This window comes from Hyaena hyaena, unplaced genomic scaffold (genome assembly GCF_003009895.1).
Source record: "Hyaena hyaena isolate Hyena2069 unplaced genomic scaffold, ASM300989v1 scaffold_119, whole genome shotgun sequence".
NCBI classification, from domain to species: Eukaryota; Metazoa; Chordata; class Mammalia; order Carnivora; family Hyaenidae; genus Hyaena; species Hyaena hyaena.
Genome location: NW_024080750.1, coordinates 212,146 through 225,659, shown reverse-complemented (window position 1 = coordinate 225,659; position 13,514 = coordinate 212,146). Strand labels below are relative to the sequence as shown.

Below are 13,514 nucleotides of genomic sequence, written 5' to 3'. Positions count from 1 at the left end.
GATATTTGAGTAATACATCTATTAGCATTTTAATAAAACCCGGGAACTGAGACAGTGGGAGGAGGCTTGGCACGAGAGAGGGCTATGCTTCTGTTGTGAGTTTCATCAGGCTGCTTCACTCCATTTTCTTCCTAATTATCTCACAGTTTCTGGTAGCCTTTTCAAGATGGCTAAATTTAAATTTGCTACAATGTTTTTCAGCAGTCTCTTCCTCTCGACGTGGCTGGGCAATTATTTCTGAGGGAAATTATTAAAAGCACAGCCTTTAATCAAGGGGGAGAACAGAACGTGCACAGAGCTGGGATGAGAGGTGGTTTCTTAAGGAGATGCCCGCGATGGGATGAGAGCATCCGAGTCTGTGAAGATTGCATTAAAGATGGCGGAGTCGGCCATTTCTGAAGATGGAGGAAGTGATAAACAGAGTGATGTGGTGCCCTCAACAGGATCACATTCTGTGCTTTAACATTTGGCTAGGGCGCTACTTACTTTTTGAAAAGGGCCATTCATTTAAAAGCAAGTTAGCATCCTTCTTCAATAATCCAAATTAGTTTAACACACTTCAGTGACATTATTTGGGCATTTTTCACAATTATTAAAGATAACTCCCTTTTCTCTGTAGACTGTAGGTCAAAAGCAAATTAAATCAATGGATTTTCTTCCTTCGCTTTCTCAGATGCGTCAGAAAGCATTGGTCAAATGCGCACATGGCCTTTCTGCTAAGCTTCAGAATCCAAACAACCTGCTGAGAAGACATTTGGCCAATCTGATTATTTTCTCTATACTAATTGGTTTTCCTTCTTCATTGAATTGAATGAATCGCCTGGTTGTTTTGTCACTGTGGGGACACAGCTTAATCCACTTATGGTGGGGTGCTTATGCTGTGGTAAACTACGGGGCTTGAGAAACATTTATCATCGTTATTATCTTTCGGTGATTCTTCTTGGGGGAGAATGAAAATCTAGCTTGAATCCATCCATTTTCTCCATTTCAGTTTCCACTGCCTTTGCTAGTCATCTCCCCTGGTGACTGGGTCACCCTGGTGCGCTCTACTGTCCGGGCAGTAGCCACGTTGGTTTCTCCATGGTGAATGTGGAAGAACATCCAACCCCTTCCCGCGGCTGTACCTGTACCCCACGACCTGAGCCCCTGGTGGCTTCCCCACCTTCGTTTTGCCTCCTGCCCCCTGCTCACCGCCCTTCTTCCCACTGGTTCCTTAATCCCCTGGGCTCCTTCCCACCTCAGGGTCTCTGCGTCTGCTCCTTCCTCACCCCAAGTGGCTTCGTGGGCTGGGCCTTTCTTGTCCCCAAGGTTTCATTTCAGATGCTGCTTATTCAGAGAGGCCTTCCTCAATTATTTGAAATAGTCACCTATCCACCACTGTCTGTAATATGCTGCCATTGTCTGTGACTCTCTGTGAGACCCCCATTTGCTGTGACTCTCCAGAACATGCTTCCCTCCCCTGTTTACTGCCGGCTCTGCCACAGCCTCCTTCCTGGTCGTGTTTGGTGTATGTGATATCCCCACCGTCGGTTCATCTCTCTCACGACCCCTGGCACACCTGGAAATCACCAGCTGACTTGTCCTTATTTCTCTTCCCCATTGGAGCAGAGGCTCTTGGGCGCCTTTGTCTTGCTCTCCAGTGCTTCGGGGTTGAGCAGTGTGGTGCCTGTGTCATCGAATGGGTGTAAGACACACTTGTTGAGCAAAGGAATGGAATACCACAAGCCTGTTTCTGTGTCAATCTGCAGGTGCTCAAGTGAAAATTGTATTAAAGGAAAAATTATTACTTCCTTTCCCAACCCGCTGCACTTTTCTATAGATTTTCCAAGTTGATTTGCTCAGGATTAATGCACTTGATAATCTAGTAACCTATCCCTCGAGATAGAAGAAGTAGGTCTGTACTTTCTAGGCAGGAGCTTGGAGGACTCCTTGCGTAGAGGCCAACCTGAGAAATTGGAAGACCCAGAGAACCCCTATAGGGCTTCCCACTCAAACACGGCAACCAGATGACCTCACATGGCAGCCCCGGTTGACAAATTGCAGGGAGCTCCCGATCAGTTATTGAGCGGCTATTTTCTGAATGTGGGCAGATTTTAAGCTTGCTGGATACCTCAGGAAGGTCTTTCATCGAAAGAGAAAAAGACAAATGAGAACAAAAGGAACTTGGAAGAGAGAGAGACTGGGTTAGAGAGAGGCAGACTTCAGCATTAACAGCAGGGACAACAAGTCATTATTAATATTGCCAGCGATACAGTGGAAGATCCTGGAGCCTGAAGTGATGACAGGGTGGCCCACAGAAGGGAGCAGTAGTTGGCTCTTAGAAATTAAAAACATGATAGAAATAAAAAATTATGAGTTGGAATAGAAAGTTGAAGGAATTCTCCCAAAAGTGAAAAAAACAAAACAAAACAAAACAAAACTAGGGAATAGAGAAAAGAGAAGAGGACGAAGGATTAGACAAGGGAGCCCAGTGACTCACCAAGAGCAGTTCTAGAAAGAGAGAAAAGATGAAACAGAAGGAGAATAAATATCAAAGAAATAACAACATATTTCTCCCCAAACCGAAGGACAAGATTGCGAACGAAAGGGCACACTGAGTGCCCAGACAATGAATGAAAATAGACCAGGACCATGGAGACACTGAACAAAGAAGAGTCTAGGAGTTTCCAGAGAGATGAGAAACAAAAAGCTTTTGCCCAGAGGATCATGAATCATAAATCAGGTTGGCTCCAGACTTCTTAACAACTAGAACTCAGTGGAGCTGTGTCTTCGGTGCTGAAAGATAATGAATTCTGATTCAAAATGCTCTACCCAAACCAGTGGCAGATTAAAGTCTAAAGAGTTTTATTTCACGCACCCTTTCTCCTGAAGCTGCAGGAAAGGTTGCATAGGAAAGCAAGGAGAAGGAGGTGGGGGCCCCAGGAACCAAGGAGGTGAGGAGAATCGCCACAGTGGCATGAAAGGGGATCCAGGGACATGGCTGCACATGGGGCCTAGGGAGCAGCGGTCCCCTGGGGGCAGGCCGGAGAATTTCCAGAGAAATCTTTCTAAGGGAAGGAAATGAAAACGTTAGACAATTGAGAAGGAGGTAGGAGGAATGCTTTAGTACTAGGGCTGTAGAAACCTAGGCAGATTTAAAGAAAACAAGGTAATTATTAACTCCAGGGAAACTCGTGTTGGCCAGAAAGACAGTGTCATCCCAGTACATGACGTGGCTCAGCAGTGACAGACGTGGTCCTGAACATGTGAACACTGAATATTCTCCTAAACAAAACCATGACATCACAGTTATATAACTGTTGAGATGGGGTGGGAAGTGCGCATATGTGGGGGGGGGGCATGAAGGTTTTGGATCCAGGGGGCTGGGGAAGAGATGAATGCCCCTGTCTCCCTGTGAGGAGTCACAGACTATCCTCCAAACTGGAAAAAAAAAAAATTTAAGAAGTAGTGCTACAAAGCATGTTATTAAAAGCAAGGCAGATAAATATCAAAAGAATCCAAAGTGGGAAAAGGTGAGTGGGTGGGCAAGCATTGCTATTTTTCTTAGTAAGTTGAAAGATTCAACTTTCGGAAACTCTATGCATATGTAACTTTAATAAAAATGAAAGTGAATCGAACACTTTCCTCTGGTGGCCCAGCCATTCTAGAATTTTTTCTGATCTCATCTCATGGTGTAAAAGCCGTCCTCCCTGCGATCCTGTGGCCTTTTCGACCCGTATCCCAGGCCAACATGACAGGCGGAAGAGAGAATAAGGGTGAAGCCCTTGCAAGGGAGCTGCTGTTTTGCAGATGTTTTCAAGGTCCCATCTTAGCGCCCCTTTCCCTGCCTAGATCACAGCCATGACCATCTCAAAACAACAGCAGCACCAAAACCGACCCAGTGCTCTGATGGATGGAAAACTTCACATACCATATAGACGGAGATTTCTACCCTTGACCCCGGTTGCATGGCCAGAGACTTCAAGCCAGTCTGAAATGAGCCCAGACAAATGTGGCCAGGAAGATGGCTCTGATCAAAAAAAAAAAAAAAAAAAGCCACATGGAATACTTTAAAATAAATAAATAAATATATATATATATATATATATATATATATATATATATATATATATATATATATATATATATATATAATTTAGGGATTTTTTTTCTGCCTTAGGAATGGGTTTTGCTGTTGCTTCAACCTTTTTTGTGTGCAGTGGCTCAAGGGTAAACGATCCCATACATGCTCTGGGAGATGAGGGTGAACGAGCCTTTCAGAGCCTGTGATGAAGGCAGAGTCCTGGGTGATCGCCATTTGCTGATATTATACTGTCCGGTGCATATAAATGTACCTCCCCATTTTAGGTCCAAATCTGCGAGGGGAGCCATCTTGCGTCACCTCAGAATCGCCTGTGTGTCTTGGGCATGGACAGGAGGAGGAGGAGGGCTCCAGACCAGCCCTGAGAAGCTTCTCTTCCAGCACCAGTTCAGGGCCCGGCAGTGAAATGGACCAGGTAACCGTGAGGGTGGGAACCACGGGTCAGAGCTGCCTGTGCCCACTGGGCGTGTTGATGAGTGGCTCTCCTTTCCTGGTTGCGGGCGTCCCGGGTGGTGGTAGAGCTCGCTCCGCTGCGAGGCACGCCAACACCTCCAGACGCCGTGTACTGCAAGGACGGGGCGATCACCGCAAGTCCTAAAGAGGCTTTCGAAGAGGGTAGAGAGGCTGTCACGTTGCGGGCATCACCGTGACGTGACTTCCCCGCCAGGCAAGGTGGGGAGGGCCGTGGGTTGCAAAGCACAAAAATGCTAAACCAGACCACCCTTCAAAAAGTGCTCCTCTGGAGACAGCTAAGTGCAAGGTGCTGTGAAATGGCACGCCTACGCCGTGAGCTGCGGTAGTGTAAAATGGGATGCTCAGAACCGAGGGTTGGGGGGGTGGCGGTCATTGAGTGGTGCTGTTTTTCACAAAGTCAGATAAAAACACAGCAATCTCAGTGACCTGTTTTGTGTCAACAAGTTTTACTTGAGTTACTGCACCAATTCCTTATCGATGGGACCTGATAGAAGCCACCTATTGAGGTTGATGCTCCATAAAGAATCATTAAGAACTCAAGACCTAGTTTCACTAAGGACCACGTTTCTGACCACAAGTTTTTTTGTTTGTGTGTGTGTGTGTGTGTGTGTGTGTGTGTGTGTTTTTGGTACCAATTAACCTTTTCCTCCCCATTTGTTTTCCTTTGCGTTTTTCTGCAGGAGACTCCTGCAGCTCCCAGCGGGCCCGGTGACCGCTACTCGCAGGACAGCACCTCTGGGTTGGGACAGTCTCTGTGCTCCGACTCGTGCGTGGCCGTGGCTACCGACGGCCTTCTGTCTCGAGGCAGAGGCCCCGGCGTGGGATTGCCGGAGATGCGCCCTCCGCCCTCCCAGGAGCAAGTAGCTCTGAAACTATACGTTTTCTCAGATGCTCAAGAGCCTTCTTCCCTCGAGTCCAGAGGAACCTCTCCCCGCCAGGATGGTGCTACCTCGGTGGCTGCCATGTGTGCTCTGGGGGAGAGAGCAGGTCACACAGCCATGGCACGCCACATTGCGGAGCCACGGGGCCACAGAGCAGCAGGGGAGGCTCTGACGCCAGGCTCCCCGGATCAGAAGGTGAGAGCCGAGAGCATGTCACCATCAGTCCTGCCAGGGAAGCCTTCATGTGGGCAGAGAATTTCAGGTTTGCTCCTGTTGGGGTCAACTGGAAAGACTCATCCTGAAATACCGGCCTCGGGACCAGCTCCGGCCAGTCCATACCAAGAGGAGGGGGAACACAAGACACTTTTGCCTACTGGGGGACAGTACGGGCCTTTTCCTTTAGGAACTGACAGTGGGAAATGTCAAGTCTCTGGGTTAACTTCCCTAAAGGATTGTGTGGTTCCTTCTAAGCCAGGGCAGTCCGGACCATGCCCTGAAGCCCCTTCGAAGACCGTCAAGAGGAGGGGTCTGGAGGGCCTCAGGAAGCAGACTCGGGTGGAGGTCAGCGACACAAGCAGTGACGATGAAGACCGGCTAGTGATAGAGATGTGAGGCTTCTGACGTCTGTGGTCAGAGGCAGACGCTGTCAGGCTGGCGGGACAGCTGAACTCTATTTCGCCAGGCACCTCCACATTAGGAGAGCCATTTGGGGGATCTTTCCACGACATCCCCAACCAACTTGCGCCCCCCTTCCCCAGCTCCCCTGGCGGCGCACCAGGCAGGGCCAGGGTGGCATCAGAGCAGAGTCCAAGAACGCCTGGTGTCTGAGAACGCCTGGTACACAGTGTCTGTGCTGGACTCCCAGCTGCACCCTCCGCATCGGCCCCCCACTGCCGCATCCGGCCAGAGGGCGCTACCCAGGAGAGCCACAGTCGCCACATTTATGTAAAAGCGAACCCGTAGAGTCAAGTCGGCCAGCTTCCTCCATTGGTCAGCTGAGGGTTTGCTTCAAAGGTGGTAAGCACGCTCGGGTCTCTGGGGTGGCTTGCAGAGGAGCTGGGGTATGACATGGGCATCAGGATGTTTTTATTCCTTCTAGAAACAAAATCCAGATGCATTAAAAAACTGAAGTTTGGTTAGAACAACTTACGTCCTTAGTGGAAGTTGTAAATATCCCTCAAAATGCCTATGAGCTGGTGAAATGTTGATTGTCTTTAAATGTCACCCAAATGGTCAGTGCTTACCTACGATCCTACAGCACAAGCATGTATTGCTCTTGGGCCTGGTGCCTTTTGTGCTGAGGCCTCTGAAACCCTTGGTGTTTTTAGCTCTTGCAAAGGAACACTGTGTTAAAAGTTAATAGAACAGGCTCTGGGATGAGTCATTTTTTGAGGGGGAAAAATTCACTTATTTTTCTCTGATTCTTTCTGTCATATTGTGCTCTGAGCAATTTCAATTAGAGGGGTACATTTTAGTAATCTGTACAGCTTAAATTGATGCCTGCTCATCGTGACGGGAGCCTTTTAGATTTCCTCCAGAAGCTTCAAGGATACAAAACTAATTGGAGTTTTGACGCTGTTTTACATCTCAGTAATTTTATTTTGGGGGCTTGGTGTTACTTTGCTGTCAAATTAAATCAGCCTCTGTATTGTGCAAGTCAGAACAGAACAGATAAAATTCCCCAGTATTCCAAGCCAGTGCACCCCTGTGCAGAGCTGAATAGCTGATCTACGGCAGCAGACTCACTGAGCGAGGCCTCAGATGTACTGTGTTCCTCTCCTTCTCCTGAAATGGGAGAGGAAAAACTTAACGAGATTTATACTGCTGCATTTCGATAAAATTTTATACTTCCTTTTGGTGTGATTTTGTACAATTTGAAATTTACAGCAGAGCTCTCTTGGCTTCGCTGCGACGTGACGATGTTCGCGTGACGTCCTGTATCCAGAGCAGCAGCACTGAGCTCAGTTCACACACGCGGACACGCTTTAACGCGTCCTTTCCTGGGGCCGAGGGTGGTCGTTTCAAGTATCGTCATGTGACTTTTCCAATTTTAGGATTATTCATAGGAAACTTCAATGTAAGACCAGCTTCCCCTGGTGGCTTAGCATATGTCTGTGGTCATTTCCAATGCGCTCATAAAAATCCAAGTGATTTCAAGCCCAGCCAAGAAAAACATAAGAAGAGAGGTGAAAGGATGCCAGGCATTCATTTCGTATACTATCCCCACCCCCCCGCCCCGTCGTGTACTTTTTAAACCAAACTAAAGTGCTGTGGTGATGACCTACCTTTTGAATTACCTGTGCCCCCGTAATGAGAGAGGAGGTCTAGGAGAGAGGTCTGAGTCTTGGAGGAAGAGAAAAAAGAAGGCCTGACTTTGTCCTCAATGGGCTGGGAAACCTTGGGTAAGACATGTGCCCTCTCTGTGCCTCAGTTTCTCCAGCTGAGAATGAGAGTTACACCAGATGAGCTTGAAGCATCTCCAGGCTCTAATCCTTGTGAGACAAGCTCCCTCTCCTTTACCTCCGGGGACCTGGGGGGCTCAGAGGTGGCCCCCATGGGGAGGGGTCCCCCACACAAGACTTCTGGGTGGGGACTGGGGATTGGGAAGAACTGAAGAATGAATACCTTCTGCCAAGTGTCACCCTGAAGAACATGAGCTTGGAGAAGCTCCGTATGATTTTTTTCCCCCAGAGTTCCAGATTTGGGGGGTGCATCATCCAGTGTACAAATCAGGCTCATAATTCAAAGATTAAAAGCAAAACCAGAACACTGCCGTGTGAGGGGAAGACAGCATGTGTATGGGCTGAATGGAGTACTTTGTCTGGGGAGGCACTGGTCAGGGGAAGAGGACTGTCTTCCAGATCTTTCTTCCCTGGCGGCTCCTAAGTTATCCACAGGATTGCTGTTCTGAGTCAGTAAAGTCACAGCTTCAAAACAGCACTCACCTCCAGTTGGTGACAGAAGCCCTGTCCTTCTAAGAGCCACCATTGCTGGGGGCCACATCCCAACCTAGATCAAATATGGCAGCACATTGATTCCATCTGTCTGCCTCTGACCAAGGTGAGCAGGTTGCCAGACCATCCTGTCAGCTGGTCATTTAGCTGGCAGGTAGCAGTGTTTACAGGTGCACCTTACTTTGTATCAGCGTGACTTTGCGAAAAGCTACATTCCAGTGGATTTAAAAAACAACAACAAAGTATTTTGAATGACTGTAGGGGAGTTGGATATTGGAAATCATCCTAAAGTATTTTTTACATGAAGAGTCCTTTTATAAAGCCCCAATAATCTCTGATTTTATAAGTCTTAACTTTCCTATGGGGTTTTCTTAATGAGAAATGCAATTCCAGGGCTACGCTTTGAGGATAACATCCGTGATCTCTAGCCCAGTTCTGGTTATTGAAGATAAATTTCAATATTATCAATCGATAATTGCTGCAGTTTTTACTCTTCAAATGCATACTGTGTAATGGTTAAGGGGAAACAAATTTATTTTAAAAACAAGGCAAGCTAGAGTTTACAGATCAGGGATTCCTCTCTCCCCCCAGGGCTGTTAATTTTATTGTACTTTTGGGTAAGGGTCTTAGCCAATTGGTGCTCAACTTCTTCCACAGTGAATAACTCCAGAGATGCTGGCATAGACTAAAGTCAAGTGCACTTTGAATTCTTTGCTGTTCTCTCAGGGCAAGGTATCCAAGTGCCATGCCCCGTGATACTCAACACTCACCACCAAGGTTACCTCTCCAGCTGCACTACAAGTGGCCAGACATCCCTTGTTAAAGACGCATGGGGGAAAAAGGCTTCACCTCCCCCCTTGGCAGCCTGTACTGTTAAGTGACTCTTAAAGTCACCTGGTGTTTAACAGGCTCCCTGAGTCCTCCTTGTTGTAAGGCGTGATGGGGGACAGCTCATGCCCTCCTCTTACTCATCACCTTCGAGATTCTGGATAAAGCTAATATCCTTTTGACTCACAACCCAAGAGAATCTATGGTTCATTGCCAAGAGATTAAAAAAAAAAAAAAGGATGGGGGAGGGGTGCCTTTAGATTCTGATCAAACCCTGCCAATAGCATGATGGGTCACTAAGGGCAGCTTACACTCCCCTTCCTAAAATCCTTCCTTTCAGGCTCGGTTGAGAAGAGTAGCTTTGCCAGAAGGCATTGTGACCACAGTTCTTGGCATGAAAGATGAACGACTTGCAGCCTTATGCCAAAAAGTATTTCCTTGCATTTACATTCATTACTTAGAATGATCACATTATTCATCTTTTCCCCAGCATAGAAATTTGCATCTTGCACAAAATCTGCCTGGTGCAGCAGATTTTCATAGTTATGGAAACTGTCATCATTATTGGAATGTGCTGCTGCTCAACTCTCCAGACATAATTGAATATGGTGAGGAGAAAACGGTCTGCCTGGCTCTGAGGCAGCCACATTTTTACAACTGCAGCAAACAGAAGTGGTGTATCTGTCCTCACTTCAGTTGGGATTCCCATAGTTCTTGTGACGGAGACTTCTTTGGCTTTTGAAACACTACATTTCTTGATATTTAAGCACAACTTCATGTCTTTGTCTTTCAGAACTCATTAAATATAGGTGTCAGGACCCCGAAAATCTTGTGTGCTAGATTTGCACCTGTACAGTTCTCTTCACCCATGCTTTGTACTTATGTGGGCATATGTACAATTTGATCTCAAAAAGTCTAGGAACATGTGAGCATATTGCTTCATCACTGGAAGAAAAGGAGCCAGGAAAAATAGTCTCTGTCACTGGGAGCCCTAGAGGATGACTCCAAATCTTCTACATGCAGTCAGCTGTTCAGAACTTGCTACTCTTTTGATTGTTCATAATCAGGAAAGCTATTGGCTTCTTGGTTGTTTGTTGAAATTTATCTTCTTCTTTATATGGTTAAATTATTTTGTTTTGATAAAAATAAAATTGAAACTAAAAATGTCTTGTGTGATTTGTTAACATTTTAACTGAAACGATCACAGGCAGTATCCTGTATGAATTCGATATCTGATTATTTCCGAGTAGTTAACCAGACATCTTGCCCGCCATGTTGGTATCCCATTCCGCTCAACAAAAGGATTAAGTGATGGCAAATTACCATATTTTCTTGGGCTGTTTCCTTTTCCCACGTGTCTCATTTGTCATGGTCTGCCATATTTTAGACTTCTTAACTTAACAGTGTGTTTTTAAATCCTTAAATGTAGCTAAGTTTTGAAGCCACATGAGGGCACTATCCACAGTGCAATAATCCACAACTTTTCCCCTCAGAATGGATGTCTCTTGGATATTTAATGTGATTCATTCACCGAGGAAATATTCTTAAGTCAAAACAGTACCTCTTATGAAGATAGTTGATGTATTCTTCACAGGAGTAAGTAGACTTATTTTACATACCAACACTGTTCTAGTCTTCTACATATATACCTCTTAAAAGGCACTTGAAGTCCATGAAGACCCAGGGATTGGGAGAAAAAGTAGGAATGGAAGTATGGAAGGCACAGATATACTTATTGATGGATCTGAGTAGATTTTATGCTAACTCCTCCAACTCCAACAGTAATAAATTAACCCATCATTTCCAAACTTCAGTCATTTGAGAACCATCTTCATGCTTTTTGCCATATGTGTCCATACATGGGTATATCATTTACTTAATACTTTTGTTTAAATCATCGATCTTTTTTGTCACATGCTTTTATTATTAAACTTTTTTTTTATTATTGAAATGTAGTTGACCTGCAATGTTGTATTCGTTTTAGGTGTACAACATAGCGATTCAACAATTTTAAACAGCTCTCAGTGTTAAGTTAGTCACCATCTGTCACCATACAACATTATTATAATGTTGACTATATTCCCGATGCCGTACTTTTTGTGAGTCTGTGACTCACTATGTTAGAACTGAAAGTTTGTACCTCTTCATTCCCTTATTTCTTCCATTCCTTTACCTACTTCTTCTCTGGTGACTACCAGCTTGTTTTCTGTATTTAAGAGTGTCTGTTTATTTTTGTTTTTTAGATTCCATATGTAAGCGAAATCATACGGTATTTGTCTTTCTGTGTCTGACTTACTTCACTTAGCCTAATGCCCTCTAGGATCATTCATGTTATCATAAATGACAAGATCTCATTCTTTTTTATGGCTGAGTAATATTCTCTTGTGTATATGAACACCATCTTCTTTGTCACCTCTGTCTCTAAGAAGTGATTATTGGCCTAAATAATAATATCAGTGAAATCTCAGCCTGAATTTGATAGTATTGTATATTTTCTGATATGTGTTAAATGAAACTATTAAAAACTTTTGTCCCATGTGCCAGTTACATAGCATCTTCATATTACCAGGGGCACACCCCTCACACCGGGGGAAGGACTGAGCGAATCTGAAAGGTACATGCACTGTGAGTTACTTTTGTTATTCTAGTTCCTATTAAGCACAGCTCTTTCCCCATTTTTTTCCCTCCAAGCCTGTAGAACTGGGGCCACAAGTGGAATTATAGGTTTATCATATAAGTTTCTTCAGTCGAACTTTATAGGTGAGTAATTCCCATTCCAAGTCAAGGGATTATCCCATTTTCCAGTCTCAAAGGGATAGTCACATAATGTCTTGTGGCATAAACACATTTTTTTTTTTTTTGTCATGGTGGTTGGTGGTTGGTTGGTGGGGCGATTGGTTGGTTGGTGAGTACCAAATGATATACGGGAAAGCACGGTTAGGGATTCATGCTGAACCGCAAGGACGAATCAGTTCTGCTCGAGGACCTGCTTCCATGCTTTCGGATTTGAAGCAGATGGCTTTGGCTGCGCCAACAATCAAGGAGAGCAGCTTTCCAGTCTCCTGCGTGGTGGCAGCCTGTTGATATTTGGGCCAGGAACACAGAAGGACTGGCTCTGTGGCGTCTTGGACCTCGGTCTCCAGCTGTGACAGACATCTGCTTTCAGTCTCCCTCCCAGAGGCCAATCCAACACCCTTTATGGTCGAGTGTCTGGTGATTTCTGCCCAGAAGTAAGTGAATTGTTTTTCTGCATGAGTGAATGGATTCCTATAAAAAATTGTAGGTTTGTACATGTGGCCTCTGGGACAGAGTGACCCAATTCTGTCTCTGGCGGCAGTGGAGATCTAGTTGTCCTGTGTGTACGTAGTGTGAAATAGGGTACAGTTCAGCAGAAATGAGGCCTCTCGGTGCCATTATAAATGAAAGGCTGGCTCTTCAGGCTTGGGTTTTCTATATGCTGGTGCTCCAGCCAGACACGTTTGCTCTGAGGATTCTTTCCCCGTGTCCCCCGTGCCTCCCACACATGCAGAGGTCATACATCGAGGACCTACTCAAAAAATCGTCTTCTTGTCCAAGAACTCAGTGAGCTAAGAAACGAGATAGCCACATATACAGCCCAGGAGGGATCTCCTTGGAGCAGGGCCCATGGTGACTTCATCGTGGTGTTCTCTGTAGCTAGAACAGTGCATGGCCCCTAGCAGATATCAACGCACATTTGTTAAGTAAGCAGATGAAGTGTCTCACTGCTCGTCAGGGAGAGGAAAAGAAAGATTCTAAGATGAGTGATTTGGCCCAGCCCCTTGCCTCATTATCAGATAGAGAACTTTCTGTCCCCTGATTTCAGAATTTAGCAGTACTTTGCCATTACCTACTCCATCTTCTTTGTTCACCCAACATTTATTGAGTGCTTAAGTATGTAGTAGGCATGGGAGGATACAGGACTGTGGTCCATGGAGCTTTTAGTTGGGCAGACAGGATGTCAATTGATGAACCGATCAGACAGATAAATAGGTAAACAATATAACGTCAGATGGTGCTGAGGGCTAAGAAAACGAAGGAGCACGAGAAGCTATTGTGCCCTGATTCAAAACACTTAATGCAAATACATATTTTTCTTTTACCGTCTCAGTAAAACGAGAGAAATCCTATGCAGTCAGTAAGATCTGTCCTGCTTCCCCCCAACAACCTCAGTTCTTACGTGAAGCAGGGAGCACTGTGGAGTGACCTCATGAGTCTCGTGCTCATACATTTCCTTACCTTCTCGGTAGCTTTAGTTAGTGTCAGTTGGTCAGACCC

General features: G+C 45.5%; 1 protein-coding gene across 2 annotated transcripts in view; it reads left to right on the top strand.

Annotated features, from left to right (window-relative positions):
• ZNF831 (zinc finger protein 831) overlaps positions 1–10,333 on the top strand; it is a 91,215-nt gene extending 80,882 nt beyond the window's left edge. The window contains exons 5-7 of one of the 2 annotated variants that reach the window (XR_005529231.1): positions 4,348–4,496; positions 5,236–6,453; positions 10,012–10,333. Coding sequence is in view for 1 of the 2 variants with exons in the window: in XM_039236882.1 (XP_039092813.1) it covers positions 4,348–4,496; positions 5,236–6,048 (962 nt within the window). In the remaining variant the exon portion in view is untranslated. Of the gene's footprint in view, positions 1–4,347; positions 4,497–5,235 lie in introns of both variants that reach the window. The other variant, XM_039236882.1, reaches the window with a different exon arrangement.
• The last annotated feature ends 3,181 nt before the right edge of the window (positions 10,334–13,514 follow it).